Source organism: Chlamydomonas reinhardtii, chromosome 2 (genome assembly GCF_000002595.2).
Source record: "Chlamydomonas reinhardtii strain CC-503 cw92 mt+ chromosome 2, whole genome shotgun sequence".
In the NCBI taxonomy this organism is placed as follows: Eukaryota; Viridiplantae; Chlorophyta; class Chlorophyceae; order Chlamydomonadales; family Chlamydomonadaceae; genus Chlamydomonas; species Chlamydomonas reinhardtii.
The window spans coordinates 5668279-5688370 of record NC_057005.1 but is presented as its reverse complement, the minus strand read 5'-3'; the positions used below and the strand labels follow the sequence as shown (position 1 = coordinate 5688370).

Sequence of the window (20092 nt, the reverse complement as noted above, 5' to 3'; positions counted from 1 at the left end):
CAACACTCACCGGCACACAGCGACTGCAACGAATCAAGTAGCCATTTTGTGTGCATTTCACGCGCTTGGGCAGGAAGGGCCGGGGCAGAAACGACTCGCCCCGTTTTGCGCGGACACTGGTTAATCTATTTCGTTTAGATATCCTGGATTTAACTCGAGTCCTGTGTCAGCGACAGTATGGATGACGACCGGTCTGAAGACGGACGCGATGGCGGTCCCGCTGCGGGCGGGCCTAGCGGCGCCCCCACTTTGGACCAAGTGTACGCAGCCATCATGTCACAGAAGGTGAGCCCCCGCGTGATGGAAGTCGCTCAGAGTCGCGGGTCTCGATTTGCAACCGCTGCGGTCGCTTGTCCTTGCGCTGCGGCCAAAAGTACTTCCAATTTGAGTTGCTGTTACGCGAGCGTGCGCTGGGTCTGCAGGTATCTGGGTACTGCGCCCTAGCCCATTTTCCCCAACTGCCCAACGCACAGCCACTGACCCCAGCCGCTTCCTTCCTCTGCCCTGCCCCTGCCACTGCAGCGCAAGGCGCAGGAGGTGCCCCCACCCGCAGCTGCAGCACCGGCGGAGCCGCCTGCAGCACGGTTCCGCTCGGGCATGGGCGCCAGCCTCCGCAACAGCACACTGGAGCAGCTGCTGCTTCAGGGCCTGGCTGCGGGGCCGAGCGGCGACGTTGACGGCGCCCTGAACATGATGCGGTCAAACACGATGGAGCACATCCTGCGCGACACCCTGTCCGGGGGGCGGGAGCTGTCGGACCTCATGTCGGAGTGGCACAACCAGATCCCGGAGGAGGTGCGAACTAGGCCAGAGGTTGGGGAGGGGGAGGGGGAGGGGTGAGAAGGGGAAACAGAGGCAGACGGGTGCGGGAGGGTTAGCGCGTGCCGCGCGGGGAGGCGGTCGGCCGGCCGGAGAGCTCCATGCCTGGCGTGATGCAAGAGGGAATCCGGTACCGTAGTTGCTCCAGGCAATAGGTATTGGCCAGTATGGAAATTGGCTCCTTAATGCAGCAGCACATCGAGAGGCTGACGGCTTTTACCACGAGCTGAGATTACAAGTCACGGGATGCTTTCTTGCCTGTCTTCGCTGTCTGTGCATTTGCAGTCCAAGTTCATCGAGGGTCTTGCCAGCGACATGCAGGTGAGTGGCTGGTGCATAGCGGCGTGTCGCCCGCCAGTGGCGCCCACCATGGGCCCCTTGGACCAAACAGCTCCCACGGGCTGCGGGGGCGCACTCACCGCGCACGCGCCCAAGATGCTGCAACACGCCCTGTCCTAACCTCACCTCCGCACAGGCCATTGACGTGGCGCCGCCGGACGTCCAGGCGATGCGCCGGACCTTTACGCTCGAGCGCATCCTGTCAGGCGCGGAGGCAGACCTGGCGGGCATGCTGCGCTCCGCCAACCAGGTCAGCAGGCAGGCCAGCGGCGCGGCGGGCGCGGCGGCCGTGGCGGGCGGGCTGGAGGGTCTCGCCGGCGAGGGCCTGCCGGGGCGGGGGCGGCTGGGGCGGCAGGACTCACTGCATCGCCTGGCGGCCAGCAGCGGCCCGGGGGGCGCCATACCGCTGCCACCCTCGCGCCTCGGTGCTCCGCCGGGAGGCGGCGCCGGTACAGCCGGCCCTTCGCGCGCCGCCGGCGGCGGGTTGGTGCGCACCGGTAACCCGGGCTCCGGCCGCTACGGCGGTGCGGTGGTGTCGGCGCTGCGGGACGAGGACGAAGCGGGGCCGTCGCCGCGCAGCCCTAAGCGTGCTAAGCTTCACGCGGCGGGTCATGGCCACGCTCACGCCCACGCCCACGTCCCCTCGCACTTGGGTCCGCACGCCGCGGCGTTGCTCAAGGCGGAGGGGCTGGTGGCGGAGGACGGCGGGCCGCCGCGCACCATGTCGCAGAGCCTCCTTGACCTGGCCAAGGCGGCAGCGGCGCTGGACGGGCGAGACCTGGATGAGGAGGGCCTGGGCGGTGGCGGGCTGGAGGGCGGCGAGCACGTGAAGCTGGAGCGGCTCCCAGACGGCCGCAAGGCCGGTGCCGGCGACGGGGCGCTTGGGGCCGGGGTGTCAGCAGAGGGCAACGATGGAGGGCCAAGCCGCCGCGCGGTTGGTGGGGGCGCAGACCAGGGCTCGCCAGGCGAGCTGGACGCGCTCACGCCGGCGGGGCAGCAGCGGGGCCTGACCGCAGACGAGGAGGGCGGGGCGGATGCCGCGGGTCTGGCCGGGCCGAGCAGGCGAGGGCCGTTGCGAGACTTTGATGAGCTGGAGGCAGAGGAGCGGATGCCGCTCAACGACGACGCGGTGGCGGGGGGCATAGACGCAGACCTGCTGCCGAGCACCACCGACCGGCGGTCCATGCCGCCGTCGGCGCTGCCTGATGAGGAACTGCTTCTGGATGCCAAGCTGGGAGCCGGGCGGCAGCTGCCTGGCGTCGGGGCGGGCCTGCGTGACGGCGGCGGCAGCGGCAACCTAGCACTGCTGGCGGCCGGGTTGGGTCCCGGCAGCGCCGCGGCGTTGGCAGGCGGCATGGGAGGCGGGATGGGCATGGTCATGGGCGGGCTTGGCGGCGGCGGCGGCGGGCTGCCGCCACCGCTGTCGGGCCGCCTGGGCATGGGTCTGGGGGCGGAGGAGGGCGGCAACATGGCCAGTGCGGCGCAGCTGCTGCGGTCGCTGTCGGGGATGAAGGGCGGCGGGGGCGGGCCTGGGGGCGGCCTGGCGCCCCCGGGGCCACGCGGACCACTGCCCATGTCGGCGTCCAACCAGCACGACGTAAAGCTGGTGAGGTTGCGGGCACATGCCTTATCCATGCCGGCCATGTGTGTTGGCAGCCGCGAATAAGTACGGGGCCCGGACGTGCGCAGACGTGTACAGACGTACCCAGACGTGCCCGGACAGGGACGGCCGACGAAATGCTACATACACGCCGGAGGTGCATTGATGTTTTGGTGGGCATGCGTGTGCTGACGCGCCTGCTTGTGCGCCTGCTTATGCTCCTTCCCTCCCTCCCTCACATGCACAGCTCCACAAGCTGCAGACGGAGGTGCAGCGGCTGCAGCGGGACAACGCCGCCTTGAACACGCACCTCGAGAGCATCCTCACAGAGGTACGCGCCGCCGGGAGTGCGCCTACGTTCTCTGACGCACATGCGGGCAAGCTGTTACGCGCGGTGCGTTCATGATGATGACGGTCCTGTAAGTTGGACTCACCCTCATGCCACAACGTCCCGCACTACAGGTGGACATCATCCAGCAACGCAACATCAACATGAAGCAAATGCTGTTGGATGTAAGTGAGAGTCGTGTTCATGGTTTAAAGCATGCAGTGACATGAATGCACCAGCAACCCATGCTGTTATGGGGTCGCAAGCCCCCTGCGGCCTAGTGCCTAGCGCCCCCCGCTGCTCCCAAACCCCACGACCTGCGTGTATGTGTGTGCGTGTGTGTATGTATGTTTGGGGGGGTGTTTGCACCATGAGAAAGCAGTGACACGGGGGGGGGCCTGGCTACCAGCTGGCCACCAGGCCGCGCTACCTACTCCTACACGCGCTTACGTCCTCCCACGTCCTCTTGCCGCCATTGCGCCTGTCCTACCGCGCCCCTGCCCCCAGGCCTGTCAGGCCAAGGGCATCCAGGCCGACATGGGGCTGCTCAACGTGTCGCTGCAGCACCACCGCGCCCAGCCGCTGGAGGAGGCCGCGGCCGCGCACATCGCCGCCAGTGTGCTGGGGCAGTGCGGCGGCGACGTGCACGCTACGGTGCAGCGGCTAGTGGGCATCGCCATGGCGCGAATCTCGCTCGAGGGTTCAGGAGGCGGAGGTGGAGGCGGCGGCAGCAGCATGGGTGGAGGCGGCGGGGGCGGGGGCGGCATGGATGGTGGGTTGCCGTACCGGTAACGCGCGCGCGTGCGTGCGTGGGGTGACGTTCGGGGGGATGCGCTGCATCGCTGTCCGTTGTTGGGAGGTGAGGTGACAGTTGTTGTTTGTTTGCAAGCAGGTGCATGGCGTGTGCCTTGCTTATTGCATTTGTTACGTGTACGCCTGTCTCATGCGTGCTGAGGAAGGCTTGCGCCTTTTGGAAACGACAGGACGCCTGCGCGATGCTCTGGTGGTATGCGGACGGTGTGATAATCCTTTTGTTGGGGTGTCTAGCTATTGTGTGTGTGTGGTGGGGAGGGAATGGTCTGACGCTCTGGGGTCGTCGCACGTCTGGCCCTGGCACTCGAGGGTTCTTGTGGGGCGCAGCACGACGTTATTATGATGCAAGGGAGGACAATCCGGGCATGCAACGCGCACGCAGGGGCCATCGAATGCTGCCTCTACTATACAGCTTCATCGCCGCAAGTCCAGGCACTATGTTTAGGTCTTGGGGTGGTGGCACCCCTGCAAAAGAATGCACGACAGGCCAGAGGTCTGCCGACCGCCCCACACGAAAGCACCACGCATTTCGCATGTCTGAGCGGCGTGGTCTGGCGTCACAGGCGCTTACAGGTTTCAAACACAAAACACCACTGACGCCCCACACCCGCACTGACCCCACGAAACGCAACCTCCCTACTAGAGGCCACACCATCAAGAAACAAGCCTGGAAAGATGCGTGCCGCGCTTGCTGGTATGAAGCTCAGAGGGTGACGCTGGGAAAGTAAACTACAACACCTGACAGCAACAGCATCGCATCATTACTGCTACACGTTCATTAGTTCCGCAACACACGTCAATAACGTTCATGGGCACCGCGCCCGCAACAGCCCTGGCGGCGGCGGCTGAGAAGAACGCGCATGTCACCCTGCCGTTAATCTACTGACTGGCCACAACACTGAGCTCAAGGGTTTTGTAGTTGAGATGGCCTGTACGGCTCATTACAAGGCACGGGGTATTTCCCCTTTTAGTTGCGGGGGTGGGCTTTCGCCCACACCTCGGTCCGCTTCGCTCCGCTCTGCCTTACTAACTGATGCACGTTCGCAAGCCAGGTTAGCCAGGCAAGCAGGCCCCAAGCTCACGGCAAACGTGCATGGTCACCACAAAGGTATTCATGCAGCGCCCACCGGCTGACAACTGACAAATGTGCACGAACAAGTAAACACTTCCCAGTCCCATGCGTCTGACACGTTTATGTTGAATGCAGAGAAACTTCAACTACGCTCCGGGCGCATACATCTGACAATGCCCAGGCCGCCGTCACACAGCCGCTGCTACAGCCCATTTGCCCCCCAGCCGTGTCAAGTCCTGCTCGCCTCTGGCGCGGCAGCGGCAGCACCACCAGCGCCTGTCCTGCGCGGCATCAGCTCGCTCGGGATGTGCGGCGCCGCCTCGTCCCACGGGCCGCTGATCTTCGCCTTGAACACGTGGCCGCGCACCAGCGCCGCCGGGCACACCAGCGTCACCACCAGTACTGAGCCCGCGAAGGCGCCAGCGCCCGCCGGCGACGCCGGGAACAGCAGCGCCGTGGCGGCCGCGGCCATGACAGCCGTGAGCGCCAGGTGCGCCGGCACGGAGGCCCGCCGCACGTGGCGCCGGGCGAAGGGCGACAGCAGGAACAGCTCCAGTGCCAGGAGCACCACCGCGAACTGCGACAGGGCACGTGAAAAGCAGCCGTAGTGGTAGTGGTAGCGGCAGTGGCAGCGGTGGCGCCGGCAGGTGGCAAGAGGAGGGGAGTGCAGGCGGGCTGTGAGCTAGGGATGCCGTGAACGGTGTAGGGGGAGGGAGGGCGGAATGCGGCGGATCCCGTCTGTCTTTCCGCGTCATCTCCCAACAATCAACACTGATAGTCTTATACGCGTGCAGCGCGGGCGCTATCAGCACGCCGCCCAGGTCCCGAGCCTCCACGCACCCACACGCGCCTCACCGTCTCGAGCTCGGTCCGCATGCGCCCCGCCACCAGCACCGCCGCCAGCACTGCCGCCGCCAGCGACAACGCACCCGTCATCTTGTCCGTCACGCTGTTTACGAAGCTGCGGGGATTTGGAGTTTGCAGGTAAGTGCAGGGCAATGGCGGCAGACAAGACTGCTGATTGGCTGGCGACCAGGTCGGGTCCGTGCCTGGCGGATTTTTAATACCGCATCTCTTTTCTGGTCACGACCGGCCTCTCAAACGTATGCTCCGTGCCTGCCACCGCCACGCGCACCCACCCGCATCCACCTGCCCCAGCAGCCTCTCCGTGCACAGGCCCCACCACCCCTGCCCCACCACCGCCTGCCACGGCGTCTGCCTCAACTCACCTGTAGTCACACAGCCCCAAATGCGCCGCCGCCAGCCCCACCGCCAGCGCCACCACCGAGTCCGAGCTCACAGTGGCGGTGAGCGAGTGCAGCAGCGGAGACAGCCCGTACACGCCTGTGATGCGTGTTTGGGCGGCGGCCGTGGTGGCCATGGCATTTGTGGTGGCGGTTGTTGGTAACGGGGCAACAGGAAACGTGGAAAGCGAGCTGGTGGAGTGCGTTGGGTGCTCAATGTGCGGTCGATGCAGCGGTAGGCACCTGCTCATTCCCTTCAAAGCCAGCTCACCTCCCACCAGCAGCACACACTGGCGAACTCCACGCGCCTGCAGCGCCGCCCAGCAACGAACAAGCAAGTTGCAGGGCCGCTTCGGTATTGATCATTCCCGAAGGAGCGTATGCCAGAATCACCATTTCCTATTCCCATCTACGCCACATAGCCCTCCGACCGCTCACGTCCGACCGCCCCTGCCCCAGTCGGTTCCAACGGCAGTGGCATGCAGTAGAGCACGCCCTCCCTCCCTCCCTCCCTCCCGGCCCACCCGCGCCTGCACCCACCAGCGAGCCGCCCAGCAGCTGTCCGCCCAGCACCGCGCACGTGGCGTATCCTGAGGCGGAGCAACACGCATGGGGCACAGCTTGCATGCGCAGCCTTGACCCTCCCACAAGCTTGTGCTCGGTCCCGCACCCGCGCCCGCACAATCGCACCTGCACCTGAACAACCGCACCCGCTGGGCGCAGCCCCCTCCCCTCCTACCACCCGTGTGACCGCCTGCGCACCCACCTAGCAGCAGCAGCACGCCGCATGCCGCCAGCAGCTGCCGCGGCCCCGTGCGGCCCGCCTGCAGGTGCAGCGGCACCGCCGCCGCCGCCACCACACACGACATCTGCTGCGTCACGGCCGTGGACGCCAGCACCACCGGCCAGTAGCGCCGCCGCGGCACCGCGTCATTCACCACCTGTGCGTTGGGCGCAGCAGCCACACGTGTCACAACTCAACACATACACTTTACGTACCGTACGGCGTGTGTACGGCTTGTGGTTTGTGCCCTTGTCGTAGGCGTGCGTGCGGCCCCCGGCACGCCCAGCACTGCAAGGAGAATGCGCAGCTATAGCGGCATACGCCTAACACTGAGGGGGGGGGGCGGTACGCCACCAGCCCTCAACCGCCAGCCAGACAGCCAGTCAGCTGTCCCCGCCCCTCGCACCAGGTGCTGCAGAAATGTGTGGTCGACATAGTTGTCCGGGAAAGGCTGCGGCTTCCAAAGCACCTTCTCCCAGCGCGGCGCCGAGTCCTCAGTCGGCAGGCTATGCCCGGGTGCCGCTGCTGCTGCCAACGCGGCGACCCTGCCCTTCTGGTGGGGTGGTGCGTCCTGCGCGAGTGCAAAGGTACCCGAGCGAAGGTCGTCCAACAGGCCTCCGCTGCCGTCAGCAGCCGGCCTGTGGGGCCCAGCCGGACGGCCATGGCTGGCACGCAGACGCGTCATTGTGCTACATCTCTTTAGACTTGTGCAGGTAGAGGTTTGCAGCGAATTAGTGGTTCCAGCAAGGGTCAGCTGTCACAAGCCCATGCGACTGCGACAAAACATGTGTCTTGTCTACATTATGAAATACTAACATTTACTAGTGACATTTGCATGGAAGGAAATCCTACTTGCTGCTTTGTAGGACTGTGCAATTATGCAAATCCGAGGTTACAACCTGTGACATAGAACACAATTAAAGCACGCTGTGCAGTACGCTCATGCAAGTGAGCTGTAGCTCCGCCCGTTGTGGCGCGGCCGGCGTGCGCATGCCCGCGACTCCATCGGTGGCGCGCGCGGCGCAACGATATTGCGGCTGCAGCAGTGAGTCTGACCGGAGGTTGCTATGTCGTCAATTGTCCCTCAACCTAAACTTCATCGCCACGCCGCGCCCAGTCGGCGCAGTTCTCCGCGGTCGTAGACATGGCGTGGCGCCAGCCAAGTCGCCGGCCGCATTTCCCCCGGCTGGGTCCCACGGCATCAGCCCCGATGCCACCTCCATGACTACTTCTACGTCGCCAGGGCCGCCTGGCCCGCTGCATTATGCGGTGGTCGGCGCGGGGCTGGCGGGCGTGGCGGCGGCGTGGCAGCTGTTGGTGCGTGTGCGTTTGAAGCGCTGGCAGGAGGCCGATGCTCTGGAAGGTGTCTGACATGCCTATTACGGGCTACAGAACAAATTGGATTTTGTTGTCATTTTACTTAGCGCGGCTGCCAGCCTGCCTACCATAGAACCTCGGCCTGGCGCAGCTCAAATGCGCTTCCTGTGCCCCACTCCCACGTCGGCCCTGTTGCCCCGCACCAGAAGCGCACGCCCCACGGGCGGTCCGTGCATCTGCATTTGTACGACGCTGCGGGCATTGCCGCCGGCGGCTCGGGCGCAGCAGCAGGGCTGCTGCATCCCTACAGCCCACGGGGCAAGGTGCGCGTGTCGGGGGGGATTCAAGAGTGGGATCCACGCACAGCAGCTGCGCGTTGCCTTGCATATAGCAGCCAAGGAAACGCTCTCCTGACCATGTTGACGCGTGACCTTGCAGCTGCTGTGGCGTGGGAGGGAGGCTATGGACGAGGCGATGCAACTCGTGGCTGCTGCGGAGGCGGCGCACGCGTTCGCGGAGGGTTGCCCACCCGGGCCAGAGCCGGCCAGCAGCGGGCCGTTTGTATGGCGCCATGGTCTGCTACGGCCAGCAGCCAGTGCCAAGCAATCCGCGGACTTTGCAAAGGCGGCCCAGGCAACGGTGGGGGCGGGCCAGCAGGCGGCCCCGGTGGTTCGGGCAACAGACGCTGGGAGCATGGCCGGCAGCAGTAGCAGTAGCAGCACGCGCATCAGGGTTGTCAATGCCGCGGAGCTCGAGGTGAGGGGTGCTTGCTACAGCGCGCAGCAGAAGGGATAAACATGCTCAATCGCCCTATCGTGTACCGTTCTCATGAATTTACAGGTGGTGTGCGTCCCCAAGCTGTGACCCCGCTGCCTTGCGCTCTCGCAGGCACTGGTTCCTGGGTTAAGTGTACCGGGGCACGTAGCAGCCGCAGCCCCTTCACTAGGCACTGCTCCGGAGGCTGTACCCGAAGGGCCCGTGACCGTGCCTGCGGGGCCCAGTAGCACGGGCGGCAACCGGCGCGCGCGGCGAGCCGCCGTCGCCGCGGCCACCGCCACAGTCGATGCGGCGAGCAATGCGGGTTTACTGATTGAGTCGGTGAGAGTGTGGCACCGGAACGGCAACGTCCCGCACGCGAATCTAGTGTTTGGCCTTTGTGTATCTGCAGTTTTCTTGAATATGCAAGTGCGCCTGCTCAAACGCGCCTGCGTCGCGGTTGCTGCCGCAGGGTCTGGTGCTGGATGTGGGGCGATACCTGAGAGGCCTGTGGCTGGCATGTCAGGTGGGTGCATGGCCGGGGCCCTGCTGGCAAGCGCGCGAAGCAGGGGCGATTCCGCTTTACAATCGGAGCTTGCACTGTTTCGTAGGATAACCGGATGTTAGGGGTACCTGGCGGCTGTGTTCTGGGTATGAGTGGCGTGTCGCGCTCCATTGGCGCCCTGCCGCCCGCAGATGGAGGCTGCGGCCCGTGATGACGGCAGCACCGCACAGCTGCGGCTACAGCGCGTGGTGTCACTTGAGCACTTGCGTCCCTCGCCCGCGGCAACCGAGTCTGGAACCGGTGACGACAGGAGCGAGTGCATCAGCGGCAGCAGCTGCTATGACGTAGTGGTGGTGGCGGCGGGCGCGGCGGCGGCCACCATTCAGGAGGTAGCTGCGCTCAGTCTGCCGCTGCAGCTGTGCCAGGTGTGTGTAGACTGCAGCTGCAGCCTCAACCTCCTGAGAAACAACGCGCTGTGGGTGCTGTGCTGCCGCATTAACACGCACGCCAGGGCGCTGCCGATGCGCCTGCCCAGATGTGGCTTCTTCCCTGGATGGCGGCAGCCATTGAGGCGGTGGCCGTGCTGACTGATGATGCTGCACGTGCGCACAGGGACTCACGCTCGTCATGTCGTCCCCAGCCGCCGGCCGTGGTGGCGACGCGGCTGTGTGTGGCGCTGGCAGCAGCGAGTACCCTGCGGGCGCTCCCAGCCTGTTGGGCCAGCCCTACCTTGCGGCACAGAGCCGGCAGCGGCTTGTGGTGGGGGCCACAAAGGTGCGTGACGTCCTGATGCGCGCGACAGGAATTGAAGTACGCACCCCAGCAGCCAGCCTGGCTCATGTGTCCTGCTGCCCCTGTGCTGCTCTGACGTACCATGCTGCTGCTGGGTACAATCGTCCTGACCTCCTGGCTTCCTGGCGTCCTGAACTCCTGGCAGGCCTACGGCTGGAGTGCGGATCAGGCTCTGGCCGCATGCTGCCGCTCAGAATATGCGGAAGCACACGATGACCGTGTGCCGGCGGCTGCAGGGGCACCGGCGGAGCGGGAGGCGGTCGAAGCGCTGCGCGCCGCCGCGTGCGGCGTGTGGCGGCCGCTGTCCGACTGGCAGCTTGACCGAGTCAGGTGCGGTCGCCGTGCGACGTTTGCGACATTCACAGACTGAATGTGGCTTAGGCTGTGTACGGTGCATGCGCAATGGGACCGCCTTGGTCCTGCGGGGCCCAGCCAGCCAGCGCATCTGCCTACATTTACCTCGTGACGCCAGCTTGCCTAACCGCCGCGGCACTGGTCCATGCAGGGAGGGCGTGCGCGCGCTGCCGCCGCGCACGCAGCACGGCTCCCTGCCGCTGCTGGGTTGCGTGAGCGCGGGGCGGCCATGGTGGCTGGTGGCGGGGCTGGGCTCGCGCGGCCTGGTGTACCACGGCTGGCTGGGGAGGCTGGTGGCGGAGGCGGCCCTGGGGGAGGCGCTCGCAGGCCCGGCACCTTCGGCGAGCGCCAGCTTTGCGCGGGGACTTGATAGTGCGGGTACCGGTGGCGTGGGGCTACGAGAGGTGGAATGCGCAGGTGCCGCAGCGGGGGCGGGGGCGGTGGTGCAAGGTATGGCCGTGGAAGGGCGGGGAGAGGGCGAGGGAGAGGCGGGGCTGCCAGAAGAGCTGACGGCGTGGCGGCGTGTGGCGCCCGGCGCGGCGGTGTTTGAGGCGCCATGAGTGCGAGCATGGGGCTGGTGCGGGGCACACGGTAATTGCAGCGCCCTCGCCACCGGATTCTCAATGGCAGACCGGCTTATCGCCCGGACAATGGGGCCTGGACCCCTGGTGGGGGCATCCGTGGCTCTCGCCGTCGCTGCGTTTCCCACACGACGCAACAGTGTTTGGTTATAGCGTAGCCAACGGAGCGTTTGCGGCCCTTAAGACGCATTGTCAAGAGCGATGTATTATACTATACCAAGGGGTGACTGTTTGGCTCCTCGAAGTCGACAAGTAATGGGACCGTGTCCCTCATCCCTGGGCGGGTAACAAGGGGACAGGGCGGGTAGTATAAGGGGCTCCCCTGGGACAGGGTTAAGGGTTCCCCTGGGACCTGGGTAGTATGAGGGCAGGGCTGGCCTTACAAACTGTTCCGATGACGCAGCAGCAGCCGCTACATTACAGTGCCCGCCACGGGTGCGACATGCTCCCACGGTATTAGGGCCATTCGTGGCTCTCGCCAACGCCGCGTCCCCACACGCTGAAGCAATGTGTTGAGTTTGCGCCTAGGACAGACGACCACTCAAGACGGTGTAAGAGGCGCGCCTGGGCTTAAGAGCTAGCGAAGAGCCCGCACGAGCCTATCCGACTTCCGTGTGAGCGTTTAATCTCTTGACTTACATTAGTCTGGTACCCGAGCGCTGAAGCACACTCGGGGCAAGATCGCTGTTCTGCCCTGGACCCACACAACGCAAGGAGCAGGGGCACGTGCCCAACAGCGCAGGCTCGCCTCAATCCGTTCCGCGAAGCCCCCCCCACTGGCAGCAGCCACAGCATTCTTGCTGCCCCCTCTTTATCCATTCCGTACGCCCCGAGGCCCCTCCCTGTGCCGCCTGGTCTTCCTGAAACCCAATTGGCTCATCCTCGTTCTCAGGCCCAACTCGCTTTGGCCACCACCTAAATCACCGATTGCCTAGCCCAACATGGCCACGGCCGCCCGGCGTCTGTAGACAGGCGCCGGGCGGCCAGGTCCCGTTGCGCCGCCTACACGCCGCCTCCCCTCAAGTGACCACATTCACCAGGTAACTCCTGCACGCGCAACGCCGTATAAAGATGCCTTCCGATGGGCTTGCACCTACGGGAAGAGGTCACCGTTGTGTGCGGTCAGTTGCCCATGACGAAACCCGGCACGTGCGACCCAGTACACGGACGCTACGGCCGGCGTGTGGATCCAGAATATAAAAAGCGGCAAAACCTATTCCCTTACCCAACACCTACACCCGCAGCACCACTATTGACCCTTCGCCTCCGCCCGACGGAATGCAACCCTGCCCAATTTAATGACATCTACTGTACTTCCTGTTGCTTGCGATCCCCGCTTCCATCATGAAGGTTGCCAAAGCTGTAGAGATTCAAGTTCTTATATCAAGGTAGGACCTCTTAAGATCGCAGGTGTAAGGGGCGAGTTTCGGTCTGGGCCCAGGGACCCAATGAGCTGTGCTTGGCGGAAGTTTAGACCCCCACCCGCCGCACACTTGCTCCCTCAAAATATATTATTGTCTGGCCGCGTCTCGCCTGCAAAAGGCTGACATGGCCCTGATAGCATCACACTATCACGGCATAGCATGAAGGACGCCAAAGCTGCGGCCCCATCGACCGCCGCCGCGAACAACCCTGTACCGGCCCGCTTGCAGTGCAGCTGCGTACAAAGCTTTACCTGCAGAATGTGCCACACGTTTTCTCTATCGAACAACCTGGACACAATTCTCATTCTGTTCAGCGCAGCAATGCGCCCTTGGCACCATACCGTTGTAAGCAGCCTCCATTTCCCGCACCCTGGACCATGACATATATGCATTTGTCTGTTTGAGCCTTGCAATGTCTGGGAACGCACAGCAACTGTTCCAGCTGCCAGGCGACGAACAGGACGCAACAATCCAGTCTATAGCAGGCGTTCAAAAATATGGCTATCCAACGTGAATTAGCGCAAGCCTCGAATCAAGTAAGCCCTGAAAGCCAGTCTCATAGAGTAATGCGTAAACAGCAAACGCCACTTGGTTGATTGCAGCAGTAAATGCATCGCGCGGACCACCTGTACTGCTTCAATGCATTGTGCATGATAAGGTATGAGCTGTAATCCAGCACGCGTGACACACCGATTGCGGGTACGCAAACAGGCACAGCGCATGCTCACGCGAACACTGTATCAATTGTCTGACATTAATTCGCCCTGCAGTCTGGCGCACCAGGATCTGCCCTGTAACACAAAAGTGCATGCCGGGTGCTGCGGACGTCTCCATATGTGCTGCACACTACGGCTGCGGGCGAACAACCCGCATGTGCACACAGCGGCTGCTCACCGGCCGCCCCTGCCGTCAGCACACAGCATATCAGTAACCAGCGCTGGTAGGCGAGCGCGCACGCACATTGGAGCCCGCCTTGTTGCCCGGCACCTTGGATGTTCCGGCATCCTGCACAACGCCACCGGCCTGGACCGCGGCCGCCGCCGCCGCCGACGCAGCGGCCGCCTGCTGCTGGAAGCGCCGTCGGTTACACAGCTCCACCGAGCCGGCGGCGGCGAAGAAGAAGACAAGGCGCACCAGCGCAAGCAGCAGCCCACTGGCGAGCGAGGTGCTAATGCCGGTCTGCATCACGAACACGAGGTGCGTGAGTGCGTCCAGCAGCCGCAGCGGCAGTGCCAGGCTCAGCGGCATCTGCGGACGCGGCGAATGGAGGGCGGCGGGAAGAAAGAGGCCGGCCGGCAGGGGCAGGATCGTCAGGCACGTAACAAAAGGGCAACAAGCTGGGTCAGTGCATTTGCAGTCGCCACTGGAGGGCGGTACAGGAGCCTACATTGCGGTACCCCTGCACAGCCCTGCACGCAGCAAACGGACGCCGCACGGTCGCCAAAAACACACATACACACACATGCACACAGACGCCGTCTTCGCTCACCCGCTCGCACAAGCCCGGCAACAGCGTGTCGGTGACCAGTGTCACGCCACTGCGGCTGTACTGAACCATGGACGGCGGCACGGCCAGCACGCCCAGCCGCAGCAGCGGTTTCAGAGCGAGCCGGCTCAGCCAACATGCCAGCCACCAGCACCGCAGTCGCCAGCCGGAGCCGCCGCTGCCGCCTTCGCGGGAGCCCAGCACCAGGGACCTGAAATACACACACGCGCGGCACAGGCAGAGGCATGCAGTTCGGCGGCCGTAGCAAGGACAGACGCTGCAGCTACGGGCAGCAACGAGCGTAACGAGACCCGCCCCTCCGGCAACGACAATAAAGAAGCGCACCACCGCAGTCAAATGCAACACACTCACGGGCGAAGCGCGAGGCACGCCGCCATCACCACGTACGGCCCGGCGAACAGTAACGAGGCGGGGCCCTCCGCCGGGTCGCCGCCGTCGCCGGGGCGCAGCTGCCGGCACAGCGCCACAAAGAACAGGAAGCCCATCACCGGCACCCAAGAGGACGTCAAGTGCGCCTCGTACGGCGTAATGAAGCGCTGGTAGCTTGCCTCGGTGTCGGCGTCGGGGTAGCCCAGCAGGCAGCACGTGAGCAGGTGACGGCGCCAGCGGCCCGGGGCAGCGCGGCCGTGGTTGCTGCTGGGAAAGGCGGTGGAGGAGGAGGAGGTGGTGGTGGTGGTGGCCAGGGCGCTGGAGTCCCGGGCGGCGTCTGCAGAGGGGTGCTTTTGGGTCACCGGTAGCGGCGCTGGCGCGGGCATGCCGGCAGCGCTGTGGCCCTGTATGCAGGTCGCGGCCGCGGTGGATCCGGAGGCGCTGGCAACAGCGGCGGAGACAGCAGTCAATGACGCAGCCGGCAGGCTGGAGATGCTCTTCCTCGACGACGCAGGCGGCGTGACGGGCGAGCAGGGGTACGAGTTGCCGGCGCCTGCGCTGTGGTTGGAGAGCGAAGCGCTGCCAGCGGCGGCGCCGACCGGCGCCGTCACCTCAGCGTTCTCCTGTGCGGCGCCCGATGTGGTGCTGGAAGGCGAGGCGCTGGCCGACCGCGCCGGGCGCGAGCACTTCTGGTCCCTGGCACCGGCTCCGCCGCAGCTGCTGAAGTCGCTGCTCAGGCGCGGGCCGCGGCCCACGTCGTCCTCCACGACGGCGCCCACTGCCGCCAGTGCATCGGGGGCACCTGATGACTCGGCCAGCTCCATCTGAGCCTGCTCCTCCTCATGCCAGCTTGAGTCCGACTCCAGCCAGCTCACAGGCGCCGCCGCGGTCGCCTCCAGTCTTGAGCTGTGGCGCTGCTGCCGCTGCTGGGCTGCGGCCACCGCTTGGGTCTCCTCCTTGGGCAGCACCGCGTCCAGCGCCGCCAGGTAAGCCATAAAGTCACCGCCACCACCGTCCACGCCGCCAGCATGTGCAGCGGCCGACGCCGCCACCGCCTCTGCCGCCGCCTGGCGCGGCGAGAGGCCACGGTGACGGCGCAGCACCCACTCGCTGCCCAGCCCCTCCTCTGCCGCCCAGCTCAGCACCAGCCGCACCACGCCCATGCTGCCCGACAGCGCCGCCAGGTGAACCAGTGGCAGCCCAACCTGATTCTCCTCCTCGCAGCCGCCGTCAACCGCGCCGGCCGTCACGGCGTCGACCTCGTCGTCGTCGTCATACAGCTCAGTGCCGCCGGCGGCAGCGGCCGACATGGCGTCGGCGTCCTCCAGGCCGTAGCCCAGCGCGCGCAGCGCGCGCCGCACGACGGCTGCGGTGGCGGGCAGGCCGCGCAGCACGGTGTAGGACAGCAGGTTGGCCGCCATGAGGCCCAGCTCGCCGCGCTGCTCGGGGTCCGCCAGCGAGGCCGCCATGGAGGCGCGCAGCTCGGGCCACAGGTCCACGCTGCCCGGCAGCAGCACCGCGGCCCTCTGACGAGGGCAGAGGCCGGCGTGCGCCTCCGCCGCAGCCAGCTCCGCCGCCGACGCGGCGGCAGCAACCGCAGCCGACGCGGCGAACGAGTCCACAGAGCCCAGGTCCAGCACCACCTGACGCATCGCGTCCGGCTCCTCCGTCGCCGCCAGGGCGCACAGCTCCGCCGCCACCGCCTCCGCCGCCGCGCCGCCGCCTGCCGCGCCGCCACCCACCACTACCACTTGCGCCGAGCCGGCCGCCTGGCAGTTGCCGTGCCACAGCTCCAGCGACAGCCGCGACAGCGAACAGCCGCAGCCCTCCAGCGCGGAGGCGGCGCCGTCAACCGTCAGCATCACCGCAGCCGCTGCCAGCGTGTCCGGCGCAGCGGGCGCGACCGGCGTGACGTGCTGCGCGCGCACCGGAAGGCTGCGGCCTAAGAGGTTGGCCACCATGTAAAACCCGCGCGGCAGCACGCCATGCGAGTCGCCACCTGCCGCGTGGCGCGCCGGCTGCACCTCCTCCTCTGGCATCTTGTGATGCTGGTGGTGGGCCCGCCCGTGCCGCTCGTCCCACTCTTCGCTGTCGTCCAGAGTGCTGCCCAGCGCCGAGTCCGAGACGGAACGCTGAGGCGGCACCGGCGGCACCTTGCACGCGCTGCCCGAGTCCAAATCCGTCACGCGCCGCTGGCGCAGCGGAACGTGCGGCTTGCGCAGGGGCTCAGCGTCGTCAAGGTGCTCGTGCTGCGGCTGCGACACAAGCGCCAATGCCAGCAGCTCGGAAAGCAGGGCGCAGGCCGCGTCGCGCTCGGCGACACCGCTGGCGGCACCGCGGGCGCCCAGGCCCACACCCGCCGGCGCTGCGACCTCCACCACCAGCGTCAACAGCAGCGGCGCTCCAGGAGCCACGGCCACAGCAGCGGCAGGCAGCACGCGAAGCTGCAGCTTTGGCGTCACGGCGACAGGAGGCATCAGGCGGCCGGCGCGCAGCGCCGCAGAGGCGGCCGCCGCTGACACCCGGTTCAGCAGCTCCGCCACAGCGGCGCGGTCCCGCGAGGCCGCCAGCGCCAGCGGCACACGCTGCCTGCCGCCGCTGTAGCCAAGCGGCGCCTCCGCCTCCGCAGCCGCCGCGGCCGACGACTCCAGCGGCATCGCCTGCCACTCGCCGTAGCCGCCGGCGTGTCCGTCCACCTGATTGGCGAGCGACAGCACGTAATAGGCGCCGCCGTCGAGCGCCACTAGCAGCTGCGCCGTCTCGCCTGCACCAGCCGATTGCGGCGTCGGGTGGGACGCCGGGGGCGCCGCCGCACCGACGTGGCGCGCAACCTCCACCGCCAAGTCGGCGGCACTGCGAATGCCCAGCGCGCCCGCGCCCGCCACCGCCTCCGCCACTGCGCCGCCGTCGATCTCGGCACCGTCAGCGCCGCCCCCGTACAGCAGTGCGAGCGGCAGCGGCTCCACCTCTTCCTCCTCGCTGTCATCGTCTGCAGCGGCGTGGACGCCCGGTACCATGGCGCTGAGGGCGCGCCGCCCGCGGCCCCGCCCACCGCCTGCGCCGCCGCCGCGGCCACCGAGCAGCAGCAGGTCCAGCTGCAGCATGGCGCAGCCGGGGCGCACCGCGGCGCCCACCACCATGTAGCCTGAGCCGCTCGCCAGCGCCGCATTCAGCGATTCCAGCAGCCCGCCGCCACTGCAGCCAGGGCCGCCGCGAGGCGCGAGCATGTCGCCGGCGCCCGCGCCACCCGCGCTGCCTTGCAGCAGCGCCGCCGGGTGCGCCCACGGCACCTTGACGCTGACGCTGACACGGCCGCTGGCGGCCGCCAGGGTCGCGAGGCTGTTGCCGCTCACGGCGCCGCTGCCGTAGGCCGCGCCAAGCTGCTGTTGCCGCTGCTGTTGCTGCTGCAGTTGATGGTGGTGCTGCTGCTGTTGCAGGTTGTTGTTGGCGGCGAAGCTGCAGTAGGGGGGCATGGCGCCCAGCGCTGCGGTCGCCATGGCGGCGGTGGAGGCGAACGGCTGCATGTGCTCGGCGGTTCCGACTCCAGCGGCGCCGGCGGGGCTGTCCAGGTTGGGCGGCGTGCTCGGTGGCAGCGGCTGCTGCCGCGTCGCCAGCTGGTCTGGTGCGCCGCCGCCATGGCCGCTCGCCATGGCTGTGTCGGCGCCGGCGGTAGAGCCAGGGACCGGCACGGTGGGGCGGTCGGCAGGGCGGAAGCCACGGTACCGCAGCCGGCGACCGCCCACACGAAGCGTCTTCTCGTGCAGCTCCATCACCACCTGCAGAGCGTGGGTATCAAAACCAGCAATGGGCATGTGAAACCTGCGCTGCGGCCAACGCGCCAACGCAGCACAGCACGGGCTTAAGTCCCGCAGGTCTCACCTGTGTGTTGGGCGGCGGGAAGGGTGCGTCCTCAACAATGGTGCAGCGGCTGAGCCCCACAGGCGCCTTGAGGCTGCTGCCGCTGCTGCCGCCGCTCGCTAGCAGTGACGAAGTCACCGAGGACGGCGGGTTCCGGGTCCCCCGGGGGACAACGCCCAAAGCCGGCGGCACCATTGCAGTGCGACCGGCGCCGACGCCGGAGGAGCCGGTCTTGGCGAGCTCGCCCGCGGGCACGAGAGCAGCGGCATTTGTAGAGACACCGCCGGTCATAGCGCCCACGTCTGTGGCTAGGCCGCCTGCGGAGGTTGTGCTGATGGGCTTGGGGGGCAGGCGCTTGGAGCCTGTGCTTGCGGCGGTGCCAGCCAGGGTGGCTGACAGGCTGTTGAGGGCCTGCAGGCTGGCGCCCTTGCCGCCGCCCATAGCAGTCAGCACACCTTTAAACGCATTGAAATCAGCGTTGGCAACGCCCGCGTCCAGCGCGGCAGCCCACAGGCTGTTGGCGTCGACGGTCACCCGGACGGAGGGTTTGCTCACGGCGATACTGGTTCCAAATCCTGCTCCAGCGGCGGGAGCCAGAAGCTGCTGCGACTGCTGTGCCAGTGCGGCTACTTGGAGTGAGGGATCCAGGCGGCGAGATTGGTAGGTGCCCGTTCCCAAGCCAGAGTGGTGCGCTGAAGGCGCATGCCGCATTGCGCCCGCTGCGTGCTGCAGGATGGCTTGAACAGCGCCGGGAGTATGGTGCACCGCCTTGCAATCGTCGATTATACCCGATTCTAAGCCGCCTGCATGAAGTTGAGCGGGCGTGCAATAATAGGGTTCACGCACGGGTTGCGACCGACGCTTGCAATTCTGCCTTGGTCGAGCGACTGTGAACTTTGGTTGCGGCATGCCCAAACGCGCGCTTGAGCCAGCCGCATGCTTGCCTATCAGCCTACCTTCAGAGAAGAGGAAGGTGTACGCGAGCACCAGTGCGGTAACCATGGCCAGCGGCAGCGCCCAGAGTGAACCGCCCAGTGCCAACCCCAGCGATAGAAAAAATATGGCCCCAGCAGCATGCTGAAAGCTGACTACAGCACCCTGGGGCGATCGAGCGTGGCGCCTGCGGAGCCCTTCCACAGCTCCTTCACACGCGCCCATTGAAAGGCGAATGGTCCAGCTGAGATTATGCTAGTTTTACCATTTGGAAATCTGTGGAACAGAAGAGCCCAGGCCAGGCCGGGCCTACATAATGTCCAAGCAGGTTGGCGCCAGCAAGCCTACTATCCTAGCGTTTATAACTTGAGAACCGTATTGTAAGCAAAGCACTGAGTTGCAAGGCATCAGCGCGGACGGCCGCTGAGGGGCAGGTGGCCGCTCAACAGCGGAGCAGATTAATGTATCCAACAAATCAAAGGAGATGTCGTTCGTTTTGCTTGGGCAACTGATGCTCAGTGGGGGCCTCCCGAGCAGGGCTCCCGAGCCTCGTCGTGCGCCGAGGGACCATGGTTGGTGGTTCTGCCATCTGGTCCTGCCGACATGCGATGCGAAATACTAGCGAACCACTGCATCCCTCACTTAATGGACATAGTCGCTAAAAGGCGAGTTCAGGCCGAACGCGTACGACGATTAA

General features: G+C 66.1%; 4 protein-coding genes across 4 annotated transcripts; 2 read left to right on the top strand and 2 right to left on the bottom strand.

Moving 5' to 3' along the window:
* The first annotated feature begins 32 nt into the window (after positions 1-32).
* Positions 33-4398, top strand: CHLRE_02g109900v5 (uncharacterized protein). The gene is made up of 7 exons (XM_043059863.1): positions 33-285; positions 523-795; positions 1105-1140; positions 1295-2764; positions 3006-3089; positions 3221-3271; positions 3594-4398. Exons 1-7 carry the CDS (start codon positions 178-180, stop codon positions 3876-3878), a joined length of 2307 nt encoding a protein of 768 aa, XP_042927497.1. The 5' UTR covers positions 33-177; the 3' UTR covers positions 3879-4398.
* Positions 4399-4454: 56 nt separating this feature from the next.
* Positions 4455-7802, bottom strand: CHLRE_02g109850v5 (uncharacterized protein). Its single transcript, XM_043059862.1, has 7 exons — positions 7406-7802; positions 6982-7156; positions 6756-6805; positions 6487-6523; positions 6201-6315; positions 5827-5932; positions 4455-5548 (listed from the first exon to the last, which is right to left on the bottom strand). The coding sequence occupies exons 1-7, from the start codon at positions 7682-7684 to the stop codon at positions 5201-5203; spliced, it is 1110 nt and encodes a 369-aa protein (XP_042927496.1). The 5' UTR covers positions 7685-7802; the 3' UTR covers positions 4455-5200.
* A 100-nt stretch (positions 7803-7902) lies between these two features.
* Positions 7903-11871, top strand: CHLRE_02g109800v5 (uncharacterized protein). The gene is made up of 10 exons (XM_043059861.1): positions 7903-8044; positions 8117-8316; positions 8523-8639; positions 8755-9072; positions 9205-9414; positions 9545-9598; positions 9769-10002; positions 10190-10351; positions 10515-10699; positions 10875-11871. Exons 1-10 carry the CDS (start codon positions 7942-7944, stop codon positions 11281-11283), a joined length of 1992 nt encoding a protein of 663 aa, XP_042927495.1. The 5' UTR covers positions 7903-7941; the 3' UTR covers positions 11284-11871.
* Positions 11872-11927: 56 nt separating this feature from the next.
* Positions 11928-20022, bottom strand: CHLRE_02g109750v5 (uncharacterized protein). The gene is made up of 5 exons (XM_043059860.1): positions 19419-20022; positions 18484-19265; positions 14587-18380; positions 14218-14425; positions 11928-13976 (listed from the first exon to the last, which is right to left on the bottom strand). Exons 1-5 carry the CDS (start codon positions 19462-19464, stop codon positions 13653-13655), a joined length of 5154 nt encoding a protein of 1717 aa, XP_042927494.1. The 5' UTR covers positions 19465-20022; the 3' UTR covers positions 11928-13652.
* Between the last annotated feature and the right edge of the window lie 70 nt (positions 20023-20092).